Source organism: Artibeus jamaicensis, unplaced genomic scaffold (genome assembly GCF_021234435.1).
Source record: "Artibeus jamaicensis isolate MK-2021 breed Jamaican fruit bat unplaced genomic scaffold, CSHL_Jam_final contig_685, whole genome shotgun sequence".
Taxonomy (NCBI): Eukaryota; Metazoa; Chordata; class Mammalia; order Chiroptera; family Phyllostomidae; genus Artibeus; species Artibeus jamaicensis.
Window position 1 is genome coordinate 15867672 of NW_026521924.1, and position 20921 is coordinate 15888592.

Below are 20921 nucleotides of genomic sequence, written 5' to 3' on the forward strand. Positions count from 1 at the left end.
CCGGTGCCTCCGTGGCGAAAAGTACCGAGTGGGTTAAACGTGGCTGGGGAAGCCCAGCCACCGCCTCTTCCCAGCATCGCCTCCCAGAATGCATCAGGCCCCCAGCCAATTCCCGCACCTCGCGAGACTCCGCCCAGCCTTCCCCGAATATCTGCCAGTCTCTCTTCCTTAACAAGCTCTGAGAGGCCGAGGGAGAGGAGGGCGGAAAGGCGAGCCGCGGGGCACGCCGGGAGGTGTGGTCCAAACGTTTCATGCAGCCATATTCTTCCGGAGCGGGGGAGTCCAGAGAGGCAGCCGGGACTACGATTCCCAGTAGTCCTTTCGGTTTGTTTTTGTTCAAAAAAAAAAAAAAACCCCCATACTCCCCCCCTTCACTCTTCACACACACTCACACACACCCACAGCAGACACTCACACACCCGGGCGCCGAAAGGAAAGCTGCGTCTCGCCTTCCCGTCTCCGCCGCCAGTCCAGTCTTGGACCCTTAGCAGAGCGGGAAAACGGGGGGCAGGCCGGAGCCGTGACCTTTGACCCCGTGGTTATGCAGAGCCGCTGCATTCCTTAGCGATCGTGGGGCTGCTGCCGCTGCCGTGGGCGACTGACGCAGCGCGGGCGCGTGGAGCCGCCGCCACCCCTCCCCCATCACCGCTCTCGCGCCGGGTTTCGCTCCAGTCGGTCCCTGCGCGCCCGCCCCCTATCTCCGGCCGCACCCGAGTTCTCGCGCGCCGCCGCCGCCACGCGCCCCCCGCCGCTGCCGCCGCCCCGCACCGTCGCCTCCCCAGCCCGCCCCGCCCGGAGGTCCCGCGTGGAGCCGCCGCCGCCTGGGAGGAGGAAGAGGAGGATGAAGGACAAACAGAAGAGGAAGAAGGAGCGCACGTGGGCCGAGGCCGCGCGCTTGGTAAGGCGGGCCGCCCTAGGGGGCTCGCTTGAGGGGGTGGGGGTGGGCTCTCCGCGCACCCCCACGGGGGGGGAGGGGCGAAGCCCTGCCCACCGCAAGAGGGGCGGGGCCACTCTTCTCCAGATCACGACTACCCCCCAAAGCAAGCGTTGGGTGGGGAAAGGTCCCCCGCCGCGTTGGATGTGGCGCCTTTTTCTGCACGACCGCCCCCCCTCTAAATTCCTGCGGAGGGGCGAGCTGGTAGGCTGGCTCCTCCCCCTCCTGGCGGCACAGCCCCAGCCTCCCCTCCCCCACGATTTGGCAGCGTCTGGGGGTCTGGGGAAGCTTGGTTTATGTACTCTGGGGGAGTTAGGTTTCCGGGAAGGGTCGGAAGCTCCTCCCTTGTTTCCTGGTGGGCTAGGGGGTGGTGCGTTTGACTGCAGGGGTGGGGAAGCGCCCCCAGTTCCAAGGACGAGAGTGGCATTTTGAGCTTTCACAGTCTGAACCAGGTGTGTGGAGTTTACCAGGTGTGAATCAGTGTTTACTCCCACTTGAACCCTGTGCATTGGTACTCCAACTTTAGGGTTCTGTGGGGACACCTGGGGAGGTTGTTAGGAATGCTGGTTCTAAGGCCTGCTTAAGACCTGAGTCTGAGATTCTGGAGTACTGCTTTAGTATCTTCATTTTTAACCAGCTGCCTGGGTTGGTTTCTAACGCAGGTGGCCCATGGACTGCACTTTGAGAAAGGCTGACTGGAGTGTTTTACTTCATAAGCTAGACTGGAGGGAGGCAGAGGACTGACAACACTTTGCAAAGAATGTATCTGTGTGTGTGTTCTCTGTTCCTTAGTGTCCTGGTGCATGTATACATGAAGTGTTGGACAAAGACCAAGTGTCTGAAGACACTGCTCACTGAGGACTTAGCAAGGGAGAGAATAATTTGAGTGTTTGAAGCTGCCTAGTTAGAGGAATTGGGAATTTTCTGTTTTCAAGGTGTCAAGAGGCCTTGTTAGTGAAATGTCTTCCTTTTGGTTTTGCACCCACAAAACACATGCTTTGGGACATGCTCTTACAAAATCTCGCTGATGGCAGTAGTAATGGGTTCTACTTCTCCCAAAGATGTCACTTCTTTAGAACTGTCACAGAGCAGGGTTATAGTGCAGGTGGGCATTACTTGTCTCTTGACATCCTGTAGTTTATATGTAATTGCTATAGGTCACTTTCAGTGGAACATGAAGCTTAACCTTCTGACCCTTTATTCACAAGTGTGGTTCCTGCTTCAAAGGTGTTGTGCAAGAATCTGTGTTGGGGGTTGTTACAAATCTGTGGTACATCTTTGCTTGAAGTATGTAAAACTCGAGTCATTGACTAGCAAGAATTAAAGCTGTTGGGTTTAGAGGAGAATTTTCCTGATCATTTTCCCCAGGCATTTGTTACCCAAGAAGCAGAAATAACAATGTTTGTGTGCTGAAGTTTTGTGCTTAAGTTAATTTGTTTTGGTGTATGAAATTTGAAGTTCCTAATTGTTTTTTCTGATTCAGTCAAAATTGAAAGCTTTGCTGACTTTCAGGATTTCTCCAGTTTTGCTTCACCTGAAAACAAATTCAGGCCTAAAGGAGAGTAGAGGAGAGCCGAAAGGATGCATTCTCTTTCTCCTCTAGGCTGAGTCTTGGGTGTTCATTGAAATTCTCTTCTGAGTTCCTGTTACGCAGGTGCTAAAGGCTCATGGCGCCAAAAAGGAAATTTTCTTGCCAGAGTTTTACTTGGTACAGGTAGGTGAAAGTACCTTTAAATCCTGTTATTTATGTTCTGGCACAATTCTAAAGTCTGCGTCTCAAAGCTCTCTTGGTTTGGCTCTTACAAGTTGAAGGACTAGGAATTTGGGGTCCACTGTTCTGTTAAGCCTCTTTAGGTTCTTTAATTTATTGTGATCTGAACTTCAGTGTCTAGGTTGCTCTCTGTTTTATCATTAGCTCAACTTTATATCCAATTATATAAATAAGCTTTCTTTTTCCCTTCTGTGGCTCTTCATTAAAAATAGTTAACATGAAAAATTACTTTGTGGTGCACCTAAAAATGTGAGATAGCATGTGGGAACACAGTGCATAATTTTGCCTATCTTTTGTTGTTTTTTGTTTAAGAATTTTTGTTGGTGGGTGAGGGAGAACTTTCAGAGTCCTCTCCCCACTAAAAAAAATGCTGTAACAACCTGAGTGCTGCAGAGTTTGTGGGAGCTCACACAGGACAGAGAGAAGCTTGACTAGAGTAAGCCCCAACGAGAGGGCGCCAGAGCAAACTGCTCTTTGGACAGGTAGATGTGAAGCACCTGCCTTGGCAACCAGGTGCACTTGCTTGGGGGTGTTTCAGATTGCTTCTGACCTTGCTCAAATGGCAAGTGATCCTGGGAACCCCTTAAAAAAGTATTGTGGTAGGAAAGGAAAGATTTCTGGAGAATTTTGGTGGAGCAGTAGGCCCCAGGAGATTGATTTTTTGCAAATGTTAATAATGTTGAGAAGTAAATGATGTTCTTGCAAACATTTTTTTAGTATTGTCTTCCTTAGATGGAAGAGGTCGATTTTAGGGGGTTGGATGGATGTAAATCCGCCTGCTTCTTAGGAAGAATTTGTTTGGGGAAAAATAGCCAAGGGGATTTCCCTGTAGATCTAACACCCTTCAATGGGTTCCCCTGGCTTTGAGGAACTCTTCTTTTCAGGGCTTTATCTTTCACTTTGATTCATGACTGACCATTCTTACTTCAAACATTTTTTTTTTCCGCCTTTGAAGTAGGAGAGAGATTTTTTCCCCTTTTCTTTAAAGTGTGTTCTAGAAAGACTAGGAATAGAACAGTGCTGAATTGTCCTTATACTGAAAGCTTTAGGCATATACAGTTTTGAGAAAAGTGAATACTTTGTACCTTTTAATATAACTTCCCTTTAGAGATTTTGTTTCCTCTGTCTTAGATTCTCAAGCTCTTCGTAATTATTGTTTAAATAATTGGTAATTATTTTTTCAGATTCCTGCTTCTTTTTAAAAAGGTATCCTACAAAAATTCACTAGCTCAGCTTACACTTCATTAATATCAAAGAAATATATCTGTGACAGTGAACATTAGAAGTTTGTCTTAGGGTTCATTGTGGGTTTAAGTCAGCAGTGCCTAACTTGGTACTTAGTTTCTTGGAATACAAAGATGGATGAGATTTGCTCCTGAGGAACTCACAGTCTTCTGGATATGGGGAAGATCTAGACACATGAACAGTTTTACTATAGACCTGATAGATGCTACCATAGATGTATGTATAACTGTAAACAGACATCCTGGTTCCTGCTTATCGTCCAGGCATAAGCAGTTCCTGCAGTTCCTCCTTTCACTCTCAACTGTCCTGCCTTGGAGAATGAATTATTTGTGTTGTGGAACTATGGGGGCACTGAAAAGACAATTCACCTCTTCCTGGCAGACATTATAGAAGGCTTCCTGGAGGAAGGTGCTTTCTGAACTGAATCTTGAAGGGCGAGTAGGAGTTCGGCCTGTCACAGAGATGTGAGAGAGGGAGGGAGAAAATGAGAGAATTTGCAGGGTAGAGAGTGTGGGAATTGGGTAGAACTACACGTAGTTCTTGGAACATAAAGTTTGTGTAGTATGTATGCTTGGCAATCAGGTACAGAGACAGTCAGACCATGTTATGAGGGTCTTATGTGCCAGGCTCTGTAGGCACTTAGTTTTCTCTAATCTGTAAAACTCTTGAGGAAGACATCAAAGTCCTTCCTTTATACATGGGGGAACCTAAGCTGAGATTGGGTAGCTTACTTGTCCAGGTTTAGAAGGCCAGAATTTTACTTAGGTTCTGTTTTTCCAGTGGGCCAGCAGAGTGGATTCTCCTGAAGCTAGGTTGCTGTTGAGGGATTTTAAAGCAGGAAAGTGATGAGGGCATGTTTGTTTTGTTGGGTTGACCTCTGGCTATAGCAGGTAAGTTCTGCTGGAGCAGGTATTTGGTCTTGTTTACTGATGAATTCCTAGAATTGTCCCTGGCACAAAGTATTTATGTATTTACTGAATGAAGAATGGCAGCAGAGGAAGAATGGGTGTGAGGAAAACAGGGCCGGCTGCAGGGACATTAGAGGCTGCTGTGTTGGGTTTGGTAGGAAACTGCCTGTGGGAACTGGAGGACAGGTGAGAGTGAAGGATGCCTCCTAGGTTTCTGAACTAGACTGTTGCAGGAAGAGGGCGGAAGAATCAGAGTAGACAGTCAAGGGGGGTGCTCAGTACAGAACTGAATATTTGAGTCTGAAGTTTGGGGAGAAGTCTGGGTTAGCATATTCTGGTGAGAATCTAATTATGATTCTCATAATCAGAATTTAGGTAGTAGTTGAAATTGTGAGAGACGATAATGTTACTCAAGGAGAATGAAAATTGAAAAGGGAGAAGTTAAGAATGGGGGTTTTATCTGAGCATCTACTGCTCCAAAAGTTGACTTTTTTTCACGCTGAGAGTACATGTTCTCCACAGTGGCAACCTTCAGCTGCAGTCCTGTCACAATTCCTACTTGACGTTGTATCAGTATTCATGACAGAGCAGTACTTTGCTGCCATTGTTGAATGACTGCAAGATGTTCGTATGGTTTGGGGTAACCCCACCACCTGCCCAGGTAGAGGCAGTACAAAGATATTGACAGCCTGTCCTTTTCTGCCTGAGTAGGACCACGTTTTTAAAACAGCTGAACCTCTTCAAGTCACAGAGCTGCAGTTGCTCACCGAGAAACTGCTGCCATGACTTATAGATGATTCTGACATAAATGAGATGTTGTATTCCTCATTGTTTTGCTCGTACCAATCATGTAGGACATAGATAAGCATCATGTTGCCAAATGGCAAACAGTGCTGTGGCAGTTAACATCAGGATTTCACAACTCAGTGGTGAAAATCATTTAAAAATGTGGGTACTAATCAAATTTCCTTGGGAAAGAAAATCTGAATGCATTTCTGTCTTATAAATTATTGCATAGCACTGTGTATTCGTTGGTTTAGTCATATAACATTACCAAGTTAAGCAGTAACCAGCATTGCTAAGACAGTGTGATTTAAGAAATTGAGAATTAGAATATTTCAGTTAATTGCAGTCTTTTTAGCAACTATGTATATAATTTCATTTCTGAAGTAATTTTAACTGTGGAAATATCGAAATTGTCATCAGTGATATCTCATAGCAGAACTGTAGCCCATGATTGGATTGGTGGATATAAATAGAAATAGTATACTGAATTTAGAACATTTATATTTCTTTAGGTGCTAGAAAACTACTCAGATGCTCCAATGACACCAAAACAGATTCTGCAGGTCATAGAAGCAGAAGGACTAAAGGAAATGAGGTTTGTATTGCTTTTGTTGCTTAACACGAGGGTTTCATAGTACCTGTGTTCTTCTGTAGTTACCTAGTAATAAGTCCACATGTGCATACGTGTGCACACTCATGCATTCGTGTCTGGTGGTGGTATGGAATGTCTCAGGTTGTGTGTCCTCCTGAGCGTAGGGTGGGAGTGTGAACATCCATTTCTTTTCATCAGAGGTCCAGTGGCTTTCCTCACCCTCGCTCTCCCTTATGTCTTGACGTGGAGCTTGTTTTTTTGTGTGTGTATGGAGTCTGCACATTTTCTCTTGTACTTTGTTTTGTAAGTTTCAGTAGTAGAGAAGGGATGGACTCTGATAAGCTGTACGGAGTCTAAAAGTACCCTTCTCTTTATACTGTATCTATGAAGTTCTTTGCATTAGGATCAAAGGAGGGCGATCTTATCATCATAAAATCCACTGGCTTTTTTTTTTTTTTTCCTGCTGAGTCTAGCCATTAGTGATATAGTGAATTTTGGAGTGACCTTGATTTTGTTATCCTATGAGGTGGTTTTCCTGGAGAAGCAACAAGTTGGAAACACAAAAGGAATTGCAGGCATGAAAACCAGTAACTGGTTTTCTTTTAAATGAAAGAGGATAGTTCAAGATACTCACTTCTTGGGACTCAGAATAAGCAGCATATGTTTTTGCTGGTTAAGCTTTAGCTTCTTAGAGTCAAAAGATACTCACTTTCTAGCTGTCAGTTCAGACTTTTTCAAGTTGATATTTTGTGGGGAGGGAAGATCGGGATTGTCTACATGACATTCATTTAAGTAGTATCTGTGTATTGTGTAATGTTATAATTGTGCTTTATTTTTGTTTTTATGGTGTTCTTCTCGTCATGCTGCTGTCTGCACTGCTGTTGGACCACTCTGCCTATAGAAGGTAAACTAGTCCCTTTGGGACAAACAGGATTAAGAACCTTAACTTGTTTCTGCTTCTTGCTCTTACAGGAATTCTGAAGCAGTCACGGGGCTGTGATGAGCGAGCAGCCTTGTAATTTGTAGACAGAGAGGTATAATGTGTAGGAGTTACACTGTTCTCAGAAGGATTCTGCCAGCATGCTGTTCCCCCTTGTAACAGAGATTTTTAGCACACCCACTTGATACTCCAGATTCTGCTCAAGGTTTCTTTTAGAGATTGGTTTCTTGGTGAAAACTTTTTTAGTATCCAGTGTGTTCCAAAGCAGAATAAGTAATAGATTTTTTTAATGGCTTTTTTAGATTTGGAAATTATTTTTAACACTGCATAAATTAGGGCCTGCAGTTCTGGAAAATGCTAAGAGGCTCTACTTAATATATTTGTACTTTTTTTAACATGCTGAGGAGAGGGAAGAGAAGGTACTCGGGTGAGCCTAGCCACTAAGCACATGCTAGTGCCAAGCTCAGTTAACAGTAATGGGCAGTTGTCTGTATTTTTGACAGCTTTTCTATTTTCAGATCTAGTAAGTAGCCTCGAATTCACTGAATTGTCATTGTTTTCTGGTGTACTGTTGCAGCAGGACCATGAATAACTTTTCTTGATTTAATGTTTGAGCACTATTGGGTACCAAATCCATTTGACTTTTTTTTTTTTTTTTAACATTTTACTTATTTTTAGAGAGAGGGGATGGGAAGAAGAAGGAGTGGGAGACAAACGTCAATGTGTGGTTGCCTCTCATGTGTTCCCTACTGGGGACCTGGCCTGCAACCCAGGCATGTGCCCTGACTGGGAATCGAACCGTGACCCTTTGGTTCGCAGCCTGCGCTCAATCCACTGAGCTACACCAGCCAGGGTTAATTTAAAATTCTTTATTTAAATAATAAATAAAAAACACTCAGTGTTTTTTCAAAACTGAGTTCTCTGGGTGTGATTGATGTGAATTTCATGTTACTCTTTCGCTATTTTTTTTTTTTTAAGAGAGGAAGGAAGGGAGAAAGAGAGGGAGAGAAACATCAATTAGTTGCCCTTTGCATGTGCCCCAGCCGGGGACTGATCCCGCAGCCTAGGCCTGTGCCCTGACCAGGAATTGGACTGACGACCCTCAGTTTGCAGGATGATGCCCTGCCAAGTCACATTGTCCACGGCACTCTTTTCCCACTTTCAAAGTGGAATCATTATCATGGGATCTGTTTTTTTTTTCTTTATTTCTTGCTGTGCTTCTTATTAAGAAGGAGTCAGAGGGTCTTAGGTCTTTGAGTAAATAGATTTATGGATTTGTGTGACTCACTCATCCTTGTATTCTTTTACAGTGGGACATCTCCTCTTGCGTGTCTCAACGCCATGCTACATTCCAATTCAAGAGGAGGAGAGGGGCTGTTTTATAAATTGCCTGGCCGAATCAGCCTTTTCACACTCAAAGTAAGTAATAGAAACTCTGTTTTAGTGTAGTGGTTCTTAAGCTTTTAGTGTGCATAAGAATCACTTGGGAGGTCTGGAATGAGGTCCATGTCTAATAAGTAAGGAGGTGATGGCTGATGCTGTTGGTCCTAAATGGCAGTTGACTGAGATGTTCTAGTGTGAACAGGATATTAGGAAATAATTTAGTCATATTAGCTGTTGTGTCTATATTCAGCTTTTCCTTGTCTATGTCTTTATAGATTCTATGCAATAGAGGGATAAGTGTGTGTGGGGTATGGTAATTGCAAATGTGCCTTAATTAGGATTTTGTTTGTAATAATATTGTGAAGGATAAATTACTGGGCAGCTAAAGTAAGACCTACTCTATGGAAAATAACTGAAGTGTGAACATACTTGTAGATTTTCAAAAACTCATTAGCATTTACTAAGTGACACTAATTACAAAGGAAGAGAACTTAAATTGGGTAGAGTTCATAATAAAGCTTTAATAAAGCTGCAATGAACAGGCTAATTATTTTTCTACCATTCGTGATATATATGGCAATCATTTAACCAGGAGTTGGCAAACTTTTTCCTGAAGAGGGCCAGGTAATAAATATGTTGCATTTTGTGGACCATACTATCTCTATCATAACTATTCAACTCTGCATTGTAGCAGGAAAGCAGCCATAGACAATGCCCCAATGAATGGGCCTGGATGTGTTCCAATAAAACTTTATTTACAAAAATTAGCAACAGAACCATACATAGTGCACAAATGAATGGGCCTGGTACTGTTCCAATAAAACTTTGTTTACAAAAACTAGCAACAGGCAGCCCTGGCTGGTGTAGCTCAGTGGATTAAGTGCGGGCCTGTGAACCAAAGGATCACAGTTCAATTCCTGATCAGGGCACATGCCTGGGTTGCAGGCCAGTTCCTAGCAGGGGACTCATGAGAGGCAACTATACATTGATATTTCTCTCCCTTTCTCCTTCCCTTCCCCTCTAAAGATAAATAAATAAAATCTTTAAAAAACAAAACAAAAAAACCAGCAACATGCATTTGGCATGGGGTTGTATGTAGTTTCCTGGCTGCTGATGTAGACAAGATGACCTGTTGACTTGTGAGGAAACTGAAAATCTGATGCTTTCCCTTACACGTTTTTCCATAATGCAGTTATAAATTGCAGTAGTCCATATACAGACTTTTCCATTTTAGTTTTTTTTGAAAGACTTGTTTAATTCAAAGTTAAAACTTGAGCAAATATCAACTAACTGTATAGCCTGTAGTCATAAAACTTGCCGTTAATGTACATGTCAAGTGTGTTTTCTATACTGTTCTCCTCCCCCCAAAGGTTTTTTAATTTATTTGTTTTTAGAGAGGGGCTCTAAGTACAACAGCCAGGGCTGTATTGTTTTTATTTCTGGTATTTCAGACTTTTTTTTTTGTTAAGAGGCAGCATAATACTGAGTTGGCCAAAAAGTTCGTTTTTTCCTCATATGATGGTTGTAGTAGCACTTAGTTGTCTTTAACATCATTCGAAACAATTTTGTTAGATTTTATTGTGACAGCTGTCATACCAGTATACATTTTAAAAAATCTTACCAAAAATGTTGAATTTTTTAAAAGATTTATTTATTTGTTTATTTGTTTATTTATTTGAGAGGGGGAGGTAGGGTGAAAGGGAGAGAAACATCAATGTGTGGTTGCCTCTCATGTGCCTCCCACTGGGGACCCACCCACAACCGTGGCCTGTGACCTGACTGGGAATCAAACTGGAGACCCTTTGGTTTTGGTTTGCAGACTGGTACTCAATCCACTGAGCCACACTTGCCAGGGCTGATGCTTGATAAATACTTGAACTGAATTAAATTTTTCATTTTAATTTTAATGTAACTGGATAAACACCATTGTATGAATCTGCTGTAAACTTGAGGGTGTTCTGTGAGTCTGCAGCACCCTGTCTGAGATGAGTTAATGAAGATGTATGCAGCGTGTCCTCTCATCTGTCTTTGGCTTTGTTGCTCAGTCTTCGTAGCGTCTTGCTGGTTGGAATGGTACACCACCCCTCTGATATTCTTTGTGGGGTTTGTTGTTGTTGTTATTAATGGTTTGCTTGTCTGGTTGCCCTAGTGAGACCAAACTCCTTGAGGGCAGGGACCAGCTCTTACTTATTTCATTATCCACTAGGATGCTGTGCAAAGTAGCTGTCAAATGCATATTTAATGAATGAATTAGTACATAATGGCTATATTCTTACACTTTATTATCCTTTTGTTTTGCCATTTGATGATAAATACTGCTGATAATTTTGATGAAGATATTCCAAGATCTGCCTTTGGCATTTAGCTCGTATCTCAGCTAAAATGAAAGGTGTTTAGTGCTATGGCTTTGGTAGAATTTTTGTGTGATTATCTATGTGTGTCTGTTAATTTTGATTTGCTATAAAAGCAATATATGCAAATAGAACAGAAAGCAAAATGTAGCAGGAAAAATGAAAGTAACCCATATATTCTGCTACCTGCCACTTAAGTAATATTTATATTAATAATATTTGAAAAAATGGATCAGACTTTTCTTATAGTTTTGCTGTTTCCTTTATTCCATGAATGTATTTACCGTGGTGGCACATGTTGGTAGGCCTTAATATTATTAAAAACTGTTTAGGATTCTAGATTCAAGGTTATGAGTATGTTAATTACTCCTTTCTTGTTAAATGCCTCATTATTGTCATACTGTCTCCCAGGAGTTGTGCAGGCATTTACTTTCTTATTATTAAGGAGTGAATAAAAAAGGTCCCCAAAGTCTGAACCAGCTGATTACCATGCTGGTCATCTGAGAACCCAGGTCTGCCCAGTAAGCGCTCAAGGTCAAGGTGATGTTAAGAATTTGACAAAATTTTTTTATCCTCCATTTTATTATTTTGAAAAAATTTCAAACCTGCAGTAAAACGAGAGTACTACAGTGAATACTCCACCTAGCCAGCTTTCTTATGACTGTTACAGATTTGCCACATTCGCTTTATCCCTTTCTACATAGGGTTTTTTTTTTTTTTTTTTAATCAGAACCATTTGGAAGTGTTAACTCTTGACCCCTAAATATTTTAGAAAGTTTATCTTTTTTTTTAAGATTTTATTTATTTATCTAGAGGCAAAGGAGAGAGGGAGAGAAATATCAACGTATGGATGGTTGCCTCTCTTGTGTCCCCTGCTGGGAACTGGCCTGCAACCTAGGCATGTGCCCTGACTGGGAATCGAACCGTGGTTGTTTGGGTCACAGGCCTGCACTCAATCCACTGAGCCACGCCAGCCAGGGCTAGAAAGTATCTTAAGAGCAGGGACATTATCCTGCATAACCAGAATATCGGTATCACCTTCAAGAAACTTGAATGGGTGGAGATTTGGGGTGGTGAACATAAAATACAGTGTACAGATGATGCGCTGTGGAACCGTGTGCTGAAACCTGTATAATTTTGTTATTCAGTGTCACCCCAATAAATTCAATAAAAGGAAAACAAAGAAACTGAACATTGATATAGTAGTATATAATATATAGTCTGTATTCAGTTTTTTTCTAGTTTTAAAAATGTTCTTTATAGCTTATTAACTCCAGCATCATTGTCAAGAGTCATGTATTACATTTGGTTTTCATGTCTCTTTAATCTCTTTTAATGTAAGACCGTTCCCTTGCTTTTTCTGTCTTTCATGGCATTGATATTTTCTGAACAGTCCAAGTCAGTTGTCGTATAGCAGTAAGTACATTTTTAAAGGACTAATGGAAGTATACAAGTCTTGGTTATCTTCAGACTCCTTTATGTGTGTACAGCTGGATCAAGTCTGCTACTCCAGGTTGTAGGCTGGAGCCTCTCAGCAGTGAGCGATGGAAGTGACGGGAGTGTTTGGTGTGGAGGAGGACACAGATTATTTAACTCATATTTCTCATTTTTCCTTTCGAAGGTGGTAGTGACTTCTGAAATCCCGTGGCTTTTTTTTTCCCCCCTAAGTTTTCTGTTGTGTGTTAAGGAAAAAAAGCATGTACAGAATGGCTTGGTATTTTTCATCCCCACTGCCCCACCCCAGCATGTTTGGAAATCTCTTCTAGTGGGGCCATCAAGGTCAGAATTATATTTACCTCTGTGGTTTTGCAAGTTGAAAATAGTCTTTTCAGTCTGGGTACATTTGTGTAGCTTCGTCCCTGATTAATAAAGGTATTCTGATGAGCTGCACTATTTTGGGGCATGCCTCAGGGTTCCTTCTCTGAGGAAAGTTGTCCTGCCTAATGCGATGGTTCATTTGACACTATATTTTATTTTTTATTTATTTTAAATTTTTATTGAATTCATTGGGGCGACATTGGTTAATAAAATTGTATAGGTTTAACATGTACAGTTCTGTAGTACATCATCTGTATATATCGTATTATGTTCACCATCCCAAGTAAAGTCTCCTTCCGTCACCATTTATCCCTCCTTTACCCTCTTCTCCCCCCACCCCTTTTCCCTCTGGTAATTACATACTGTTGTCTGTATCTGAACTTTTTTCTTGCTAATCCCATCACCTTTTTTACCCAGCCCCCAACCCCCCTCCACTTTGACAGCTGTCAGTCTATTCTCTATCTGCGAGTCTGTTGTAGATGCTTGCACCAGCCCACAGAGCTAGTCCTCAGGGATGCATGGGATAGATGCAGTCTATCCTTGATTTGAGTTGTTTTCCTTAAGCCTTCCTGAAGTCAGCTGTCAGTGTCCATCATTGCCTGGCCAGAGGTAGGATTTATATCATTTTTTTTACAGTTGGGATTTATCACCCTATAAAACCATTGTGAGTTCTTTGTGTTGTGTTCTGCATTTTTTTGGACCTTCATGTTGAACTACTATGCTTTTGTGACTTGGTGGTTGTGTCACTTGTGAGTTTAACCTGGATTGGTGAGGAGTCATTATAGCACCCGCCGTCAGGAATTATTACTGCAGTCATCTGAACATTGTTCAGTGTTCTCGTAGGATGGTATGCAAATCAAAATGTCACTCAAGTCACTTGTGGCTATTTGCACTTTATTATACCTCCTGTAGCAATATAGGGCTCAGCCTTCAGGGTCTTTTAATTTAATTGACAAGCTCAGTTGAATCTTTTAAATATGTAATGTAGAATATTTTTTAAATATAAAATACAACTTGGTAAAAAAAAAAAGGAAACTACACTCGAAACATTCATCCACTAAAATCCATTCATCCACTAAAATCTACAGTTTGCAAATACAAAAAAGGGAAAAGCAATTGAAGGAAGAAAGGGAAATAATTATTGCAGTCTCACTGTTATTTATAGAACTACAATTAATATATTTACGAATAACCCTGGCTGGTGTGGTTCAGTGGATTGAATGACTGTGAACCAAAAGGTTGTTGGTTCGATTCCCAGTCAGGGCATATGCCTGGATTGGGGGCTAGGTCCCCAGATAGGGGCGTGAGAGAGGCAATTGGTCGATATATTCTTGCACATTGATGTTTCTCTTATTCTCTTTCTCCCTCCCTTCCCATTTTTCTAAAAATAAATAAATAAAACCTTTTTAACAAAAATGCTAAAAACTATATTCATGTACAACTCCACATTTATGGCAGTTTCAAAATGACATATTATCATTAAGTACTGGGAAAAATGGAATAATCTTAGACTTAGATACAATAAGATTACATAGTCTGTGACTTGAAAGGCTATAGCAGAATCCATTTTGATATTTGATAGGTAGACAGCAAACATAGAAAGTAATCTTTTAAGAATGCCATTCCCATCCTGTCACTGTCCTGACTGGCCCTTGTGTCTCTGCTCTCCTGGTATTTGTTCCTTGGTGATTATACTTAAGCCACCCTGGCCTTTACTCTGTTTCTCCAATATCCCCCACTCGTTTCCTCCTCAGAGCCCTTGTACTTGCTGGCCCCTCTATATTGAAAGTTCTGTGGTAGCTCCTTGTCATTTGGTTCTTTGTCCAAAAGTATCTTCTCAGATACTACCAGTCTAATTCCACAACACTATAAGGTTTTAAAATTTGTTTCTTGTCAGTATCAGAAATTACCTTGTTCATTTGGTTACTGGATTATCCTTAGCCTCCCCCATTAGAGTGTAAGTGCAGGGACTTTGTTTTCACTGTCCGGCGTGTAATGGGTCCTAAACACAGATGGGCTGCATGAAAAGTGGAAGATGGCGTCATCAGAATCTTAAGCCAGCCAGTTCTAGTATTTTACCTTTTATATCAGTTTTATTAGAAAATATGCATATTTGGGTTATTCTTCTGTTCAGCAAGCATCTTTGAAGAACTCCACCCCCCCCCTTTTTTTTTTTTTGCCTTTTTGGTAGCTTTTAATTTTATTTTTTATTTTTTATTTTTTAAATTGTTCAAGTATAGTTTTCTGCCTCCCCCCCACCCCACCCCTTTCCACCTCCCTCCCCTGAAGAACCCTTTTTTGCCTTACCCTCTTTGGCAGTTCCATATAAATCTGAAAAAATCTGACATTTGAAATAAGTCTTTCCCACGCTGTGTCTATAATCGGGTTCCTCTTAATTGCTGAAGGCAGAAACCGAACCATTAGAAACAACATAAAATTTTAAGGTATGTTTTAGATGTAGAAAAAGTTTTGAACTTTTATATTGCTTGTTGGAAAAATGAATTTCTGGTTTCACTTAAAATGGTAGTGACATTTTTAGACAGTGTCTTTTTATAGCCTGTGTTAGCCTTATCAAATGTGGTTTTTAAAAAGCTTAGAATCGTAGAATTTTACTGTGGCAGGGGCTCTCAAACCATCCTCATTTTGCAGATCGAGAACTGAGCCTGTAACAGATCAAGTAACTTTACTGTGACCACACATCTGTGTTGACAAATGCACGTGGCTGAGTGGAATTAAAACCCAGGGCCCCACCTCTTGAATCAGATTTCTCTTTGTTATGCCAATTTACAATAAAGAGTTTTTCTTCAGGTTTTATGACCTTTGGTTACTTCATCTTTTTGAAATATCTTATGAGTTGCTTGATATTTCTCAATGTTCATTTTACTCTCTAATGAAAATTCTTCTCCAGCAAAAGTAGCTTTTCATGTCCTTAGATGTGAACTCTTTAGTTACTCTGGCTGGTTGATTTGAATTTCTACACTGTGCATTAGTTATACTGGGGCATTTCTGTCCTAGGTGTTCTTTTCTCTGCTAGAATAAGTGATAAATGGTGGTAGTAAGAGCGCTGGACTCCAGGAGTCAAGGTTCCAGCATAGCACCTCATGTCTTACCAAATAGCTCCATTTATACGTTTTTTTTCTCTAGCATTAAGGAGTTGAAATTGATTGGTCATTAAATACATCAGGTGTAAAACCCTTTAATCTCATAAAGTGGAGCTGCAAAATACAAACAGGTGACTGAAACTATTTTGCTTGAAACAAGCCTGAAGGCCCAGCTTCTCCACCTCTGTGGATTCTGCCTTCCCCACCCCATGCCCCAAGCACCCCAGGGGTCTTTCTTGGACCCGGAGATCTGTTGAAAACCTCCTAGAGTAAAAATTCAGTGAAGATACTTACTATACTCACATTCTAATATTTAGACTATTTTGTGTGAAAAGTAAGGCAGCCGTGGATATTTTTCTTTCCCGTTCTTTCGTAATGCATTTGGTATTTACTGGAGGCTGACTGCTTCATTGCACAGAAGGCCTGGTCAGTAGAGCAGTGCCGTATGCTCTGGATAGTGATAGCAGCAGTTGCGTTTTGATGAAGGCTTTCACCCCTCAGTTAATAAAAGGTTATTTGAGTGATTCTCAAGGAACGTCTAGAATCACCTTTGATAAAAGGGGCATTCCATTATCTGACAGAATTCTAAGCCAACTCAGGGAGAAGAGAGAACTTGATTGTTTTCAGAGCCATGGTCAGACTCTGGTTTTATGCCCAAGAGATGAACTAGCTGCCGTTTGTCCTGAAGTTCAAAGACCTGTAAGAATGAATTGGTAAAGGTCAGGTAACAGGCTTGGAAAGCACTACCACTGGGATGATTTTGCAGTAGCTGGGGGCAGGGGTATGTGAGCAGGAGGGTAATTTCAGGGTTACTAAAGTGTTTTTTAAAACACAAAGGTTATGAACATTTTTAAAATCTGAATTTAAAGGACCAGGGTTCTAGAAACATGAGGAGATTGTATATGCTGCAGGCTGCCTTGGAACTGTATTTGAAAAAACACTTTCCTTTAGGTCAGCCAAATGAAAACTGCATTTGATCTTTTTTCAGTCCTTCAGATCAGCTTTTTGGGAGAGTTATTTGAGGAACTTGTTTAGTCTAAGAAAGTTGTTTTTTAATCTAGCATAGCTAAATCTGGAAGAAAAGATGGAAAGTGATGTTTAATTGAGTTTCTAACTATATTCCAGCCAGGCATCATACTCTTGACATTAGTCTTTCTGAAACATAAATGTGTTTCCTAGGTCTGTACTAATGGGGAAACAGCCTGAGAAAGTTTAAGTAAATGGTAACAAAGTTATGTTTTTGGTTACTTGAGGGATTTGAACAGGTGGAGGACAGGTTTGGAGGTTTTAAGTTTCGATTAAATGAGTTTCTTCTCAAACATTTGAGAAACACACTCAAGGTTCTGAAAGAATAACTTTAAATTCTTTGTTCATCATGGGCTGGAAGAGGAATATGAAGTGAAAAAGATGTATTTTTTTTCTGTTCTGGAAGTTGCCGTCCTTTTTGATTCAGTTGTACTAGATGGACTTTGAAATGTGTGCCTTCTCTTTGACCCTTCATGTCAGTTTTTCTTTGGTAAATTAGTTCCTGACAATAGTCCTTTTAGAGCTTCTCTTTTTGGTCTCCGCTTCCATTGTCACTACCATAGTCTGAGTTGCCCTCATGTGCTGGGTAGGAAGTGGTCCCTGCTTGGTCTACTTGCTTTCACCTTTGCCTCCTTAGAATCCATTTTGCTTCTTTGTAATCCACACAGCAGCAGGAGGGATTTTTTAATTTTATATTTTAGTGTTATTGTTGTTTTCATTATTTATCCTCACTGGAGGACATACGTATTTTTAGAGAAGAGGGGAAGGGAGGGAGAGAGGCAGAGAACCATGGAGAGAGAAAGAGGGAAAGAAACATGGATTGGTTGCCTCTCACACACACCTCCACCAGGGACTGAACCTGTAACCCAAGCGTGTGCCCTGACTGGGAATCGAACCCACGACCTTCCGGTTTATGGAATGATGTGCCAACCAACTGAGCCACACTGTCCAGGGCAAGAAGGATTTCTTTTAAAACATAATTTGATCCTAACATATTTCTATTTGATACCTGTTAAATGTGGTTTCGTTTTCTATGGCATATACCCCCAAAATCCAAACCTTGTTCAACCACACTGCTCCTTCAGTTCTTTGAACTTGTGGAGCTCTTTCCTGGAGCTCTTTTAGGGTCTCCCTTTGGAACTTTCTTCCCTCCACTGTTGCCTGGTTTCAACCTAAAAGTCAGTTCCTCAGAGGATTCTTATCTCTAAATTAGATTTTCTTATTGTGCCTTGAACTTTACTTCTTACCACTTTCAAGTTTATAATTATGTCATTATTTTCATAGTCCTTTGGGGCAGAGAATCTGTATTATTTTGTTCTTGGCTCTACCACAGCGTCTGTCATACTAGGTGCTTGGTAAATGGTTGCTGGGTAAACGCAGTGGGAAAATACATTGGAGATTCTTATAACTTGATTCGTAGCAGTTTCTATGCCAAGCAGCTTAATTGGTTAAGGATTATAATTTTTAGTATTAAAATTGAAATATGTAGTATGGAGTATTTACCAGGATCTCTTTTCCAAGGAATGGAGTATTTGAAAACCTCCAAAATGTAAGCTTTATTTTTCTCAAAAGAAAAAAAATAATGTCTAGTGTAGCTTTTGAAATCTAGTGTCATATTAATTCCTGATCTTCTATGTGTGCCCCCCCCCCTTTTTTTTTAACTGCCTCTCCTTTGGAACTTTTGGGCTCTTTTCTATGAATGTACTTTAGTATAGGTATTTTTACAACACTGTGTGCTTTACTCAAATGTCTAATGATCCTTGATTGAGTGCCTGTTCCTGAGAATCAGGCTCTTAAATAGTGCTGGAATTAAAAAACATTAAAAAAAAGTGATTTGAGAGAGAAAAAAAGAACTTTGGCCCTGGTGTAGATCAGTGGATTGAGCATGGGCCTGTGAACCAAAGGGCCGCTGGTTTGATTCCCAGTCAGGGCACATGCCTGGGTTGCAGGCCAGGTCCCCAGTAGGGGGCACATAAAAGGCAACCATACATAGATATTTCTTTCCCTCTTTTTCTCCCTTCTCTTCTCTCTAGAAATAAGTAAATAAATCTTTAAAAAAGTAAAAAAAGAAAGAACTTTGACTTGTTGTTCCACTTAACAAATTCATTTGATTGCTGCTTTTTTTTTTTAATTTTTTTATTTTATTGATTATGCCATTACAGTTGTTCTATTCCCCCCCTTCATTCCCCTCCACCCTGCATCCCCCACCCCTACCATTCCCCCCCTTTAGTTTATGACCATGTGTCTCAAGTTCTTTGGATTCTATATTTCCCATACTATTCTTACCCTCCCCCTATCTATTTTCTACCTACTGTCTATGCTACTTATTTTCTGTACCTTCTCCTCCCACTCCCTTGTTGCTAACCCTCCATGAGATCTTCATTTCTATGGTTCTGCTTCTGATCTAGCTGTCCTTTTAGCTTGCTTTTGTTTTAGATGTGGTTGTTAATAACTGTGAGTTTGCTGTCCTTTCACTGTTCATATTTTTTATCTTCTTTTTCTTAGATAAGTCCCTTTAACATTTCATAGAATAAGGGCTTGGTGATGATGAACTCCTTGAATTTAATCTTATCTGAGAAGTACTTCGTCTGCCCTTCCATTCTAAATGAAAGTTTTGCTGGATAGAGCAATCTTGGTTGTAGGTCTTTGGATTTCATGACTTGGAATACCTCTTTCCAGCCCCTTCTTGCCTGTAAGGTGTCTTTCGAGAAATCAGCTGGCAGTCTGATGGGAACTCCTTTGTAGGTGACTGTCCCCTTATCTCTTGCTGCTTCTAGGATTCTCTCCTTCATTTTAATCTTGGCTAATGTAATAATGATGTGCCTTGGTGTGTTTCTTCTTGGGTCCAACTTCTTTGGGACTCTCTGAGCTTCCTGGATTTCCTGGAAGTCTATTTCCTTTGCCAGATTGGGGAAATTCTCCTTTATTATTTGTTCAAAAAAGTTTTCCACTGGTGGCTGTTCCTTTCCCCCTTCTGGTACCCCTATAATTCGGATGTTGGAGTGTTTAAAGGTGTCCTGGAGGTTCCTAAGCCTCTTCTCATTTTTTTGAATTCTTGTTTCTTCATTCTTTTCTGGTTGGTCGTTTTTATCCTCCTTCTGGTCCACTCCCTTGATTTGAGTCCCAGTTTCCTTTCCATTACTATTGGTTTCCTGTGCATTGCCATTCATTTCAATTAGTCTAGCTTTCATATGTTCCTCTAATTTGTGACTAAAATCAACCAGTTCTGTGAGCATCTTGATGACCAGTGTTTTGAACTGTGCATTTGAAAGTTTGGCTATTTCTTCATCACTTAGGTTTATGGGCTCTGGGGCTTTGAGATCTTCTTGAGCCATTTTTGGTCTGTTCGCACCCATTAAGTATGAGGAGTGGAGCCTTAGGGGCGGGGCAGGGCCTCCAGGGTGGGGTCACTGGGTTGTGACTCTGTATATGGTGGCAGGGTCAGAGTGGGAAAATGGTGTCCCCCTCTCCTGCTTCCTGCCGCTGGGTGAGGAGCGAAGCCTTAGGTGTTCACCAGGGCAGGGTCGCTCAGTTTGCTGGGTTGTGATGCTGTATGTGGGGGCGGGGTCAGAGCCAGGAAATGGTGGCCGTCTTTGCTGCCTCCCGTGGCTGGGACCCGCTCAATCCTGTCTCACTGCCCACTCCCTCACTGGTCTATCTGCGCAGGAATGCGCCGGCACAATCAACTTGCTGCCCTTTACTGTTGCCAGATCCACAGGTCGCTCACTGGGTCGCACTCACTAGGTTGCTCACTGGGTCCACCCGTTGCAACCCCACGCCTGGGATCTGCGTGCCTAAGTCCGTCTGACCGAGTTTTCCTGTGCGACTCTGCTCCGCCAACTGCTGGTTTCGCCCCTCTGTCCAGTCAGGCTGAAGAATTCGTTGTCATTGGACTTCCGAAAAGTTCAATTTTCTGTGTTCTGGCTGTGTTTTCTGTTGCTAGTATTTTGTTTTCTCTAAACTTGGTTGTGTGAGAAAGCATGGCGTCTCCACCTATGCCTCCATCTTGGCGGAAGTCTTCGGCAGTCTAAATCTCAATGATTTTCGATAGTTCTTCATTTTCTTC

General features: G+C 41.6%; 1 protein-coding gene across 2 annotated transcripts in view; it reads left to right on the top strand.

Moving 5' to 3' along the window:
- Nucleotides 1-387: 387 nt before the first annotated feature.
- Nucleotides 388-20921, top strand: part of ASXL1 (ASXL transcriptional regulator 1) — a 75476-nt gene continuing 54942 nt past the window's right edge. Inside the window, exons 1-3 of one of the 2 annotated variants that reach the window (XM_037143214.2) lie at nt 388-898; nt 6157-6239; nt 8487-8595. In XM_037143214.2, coding sequence (XP_036999109.2) covers nt 842-898; nt 6157-6239; nt 8487-8595 — 249 coding nt within the window. In that variant the 5' untranslated portion in view covers nt 388-841. Of the gene's footprint in view, nt 899-2495; nt 2649-6156; nt 6240-8486; nt 8596-20921 lie in introns of those variants that run through there. The other variant, XM_053671053.1, reaches the window with a different exon arrangement.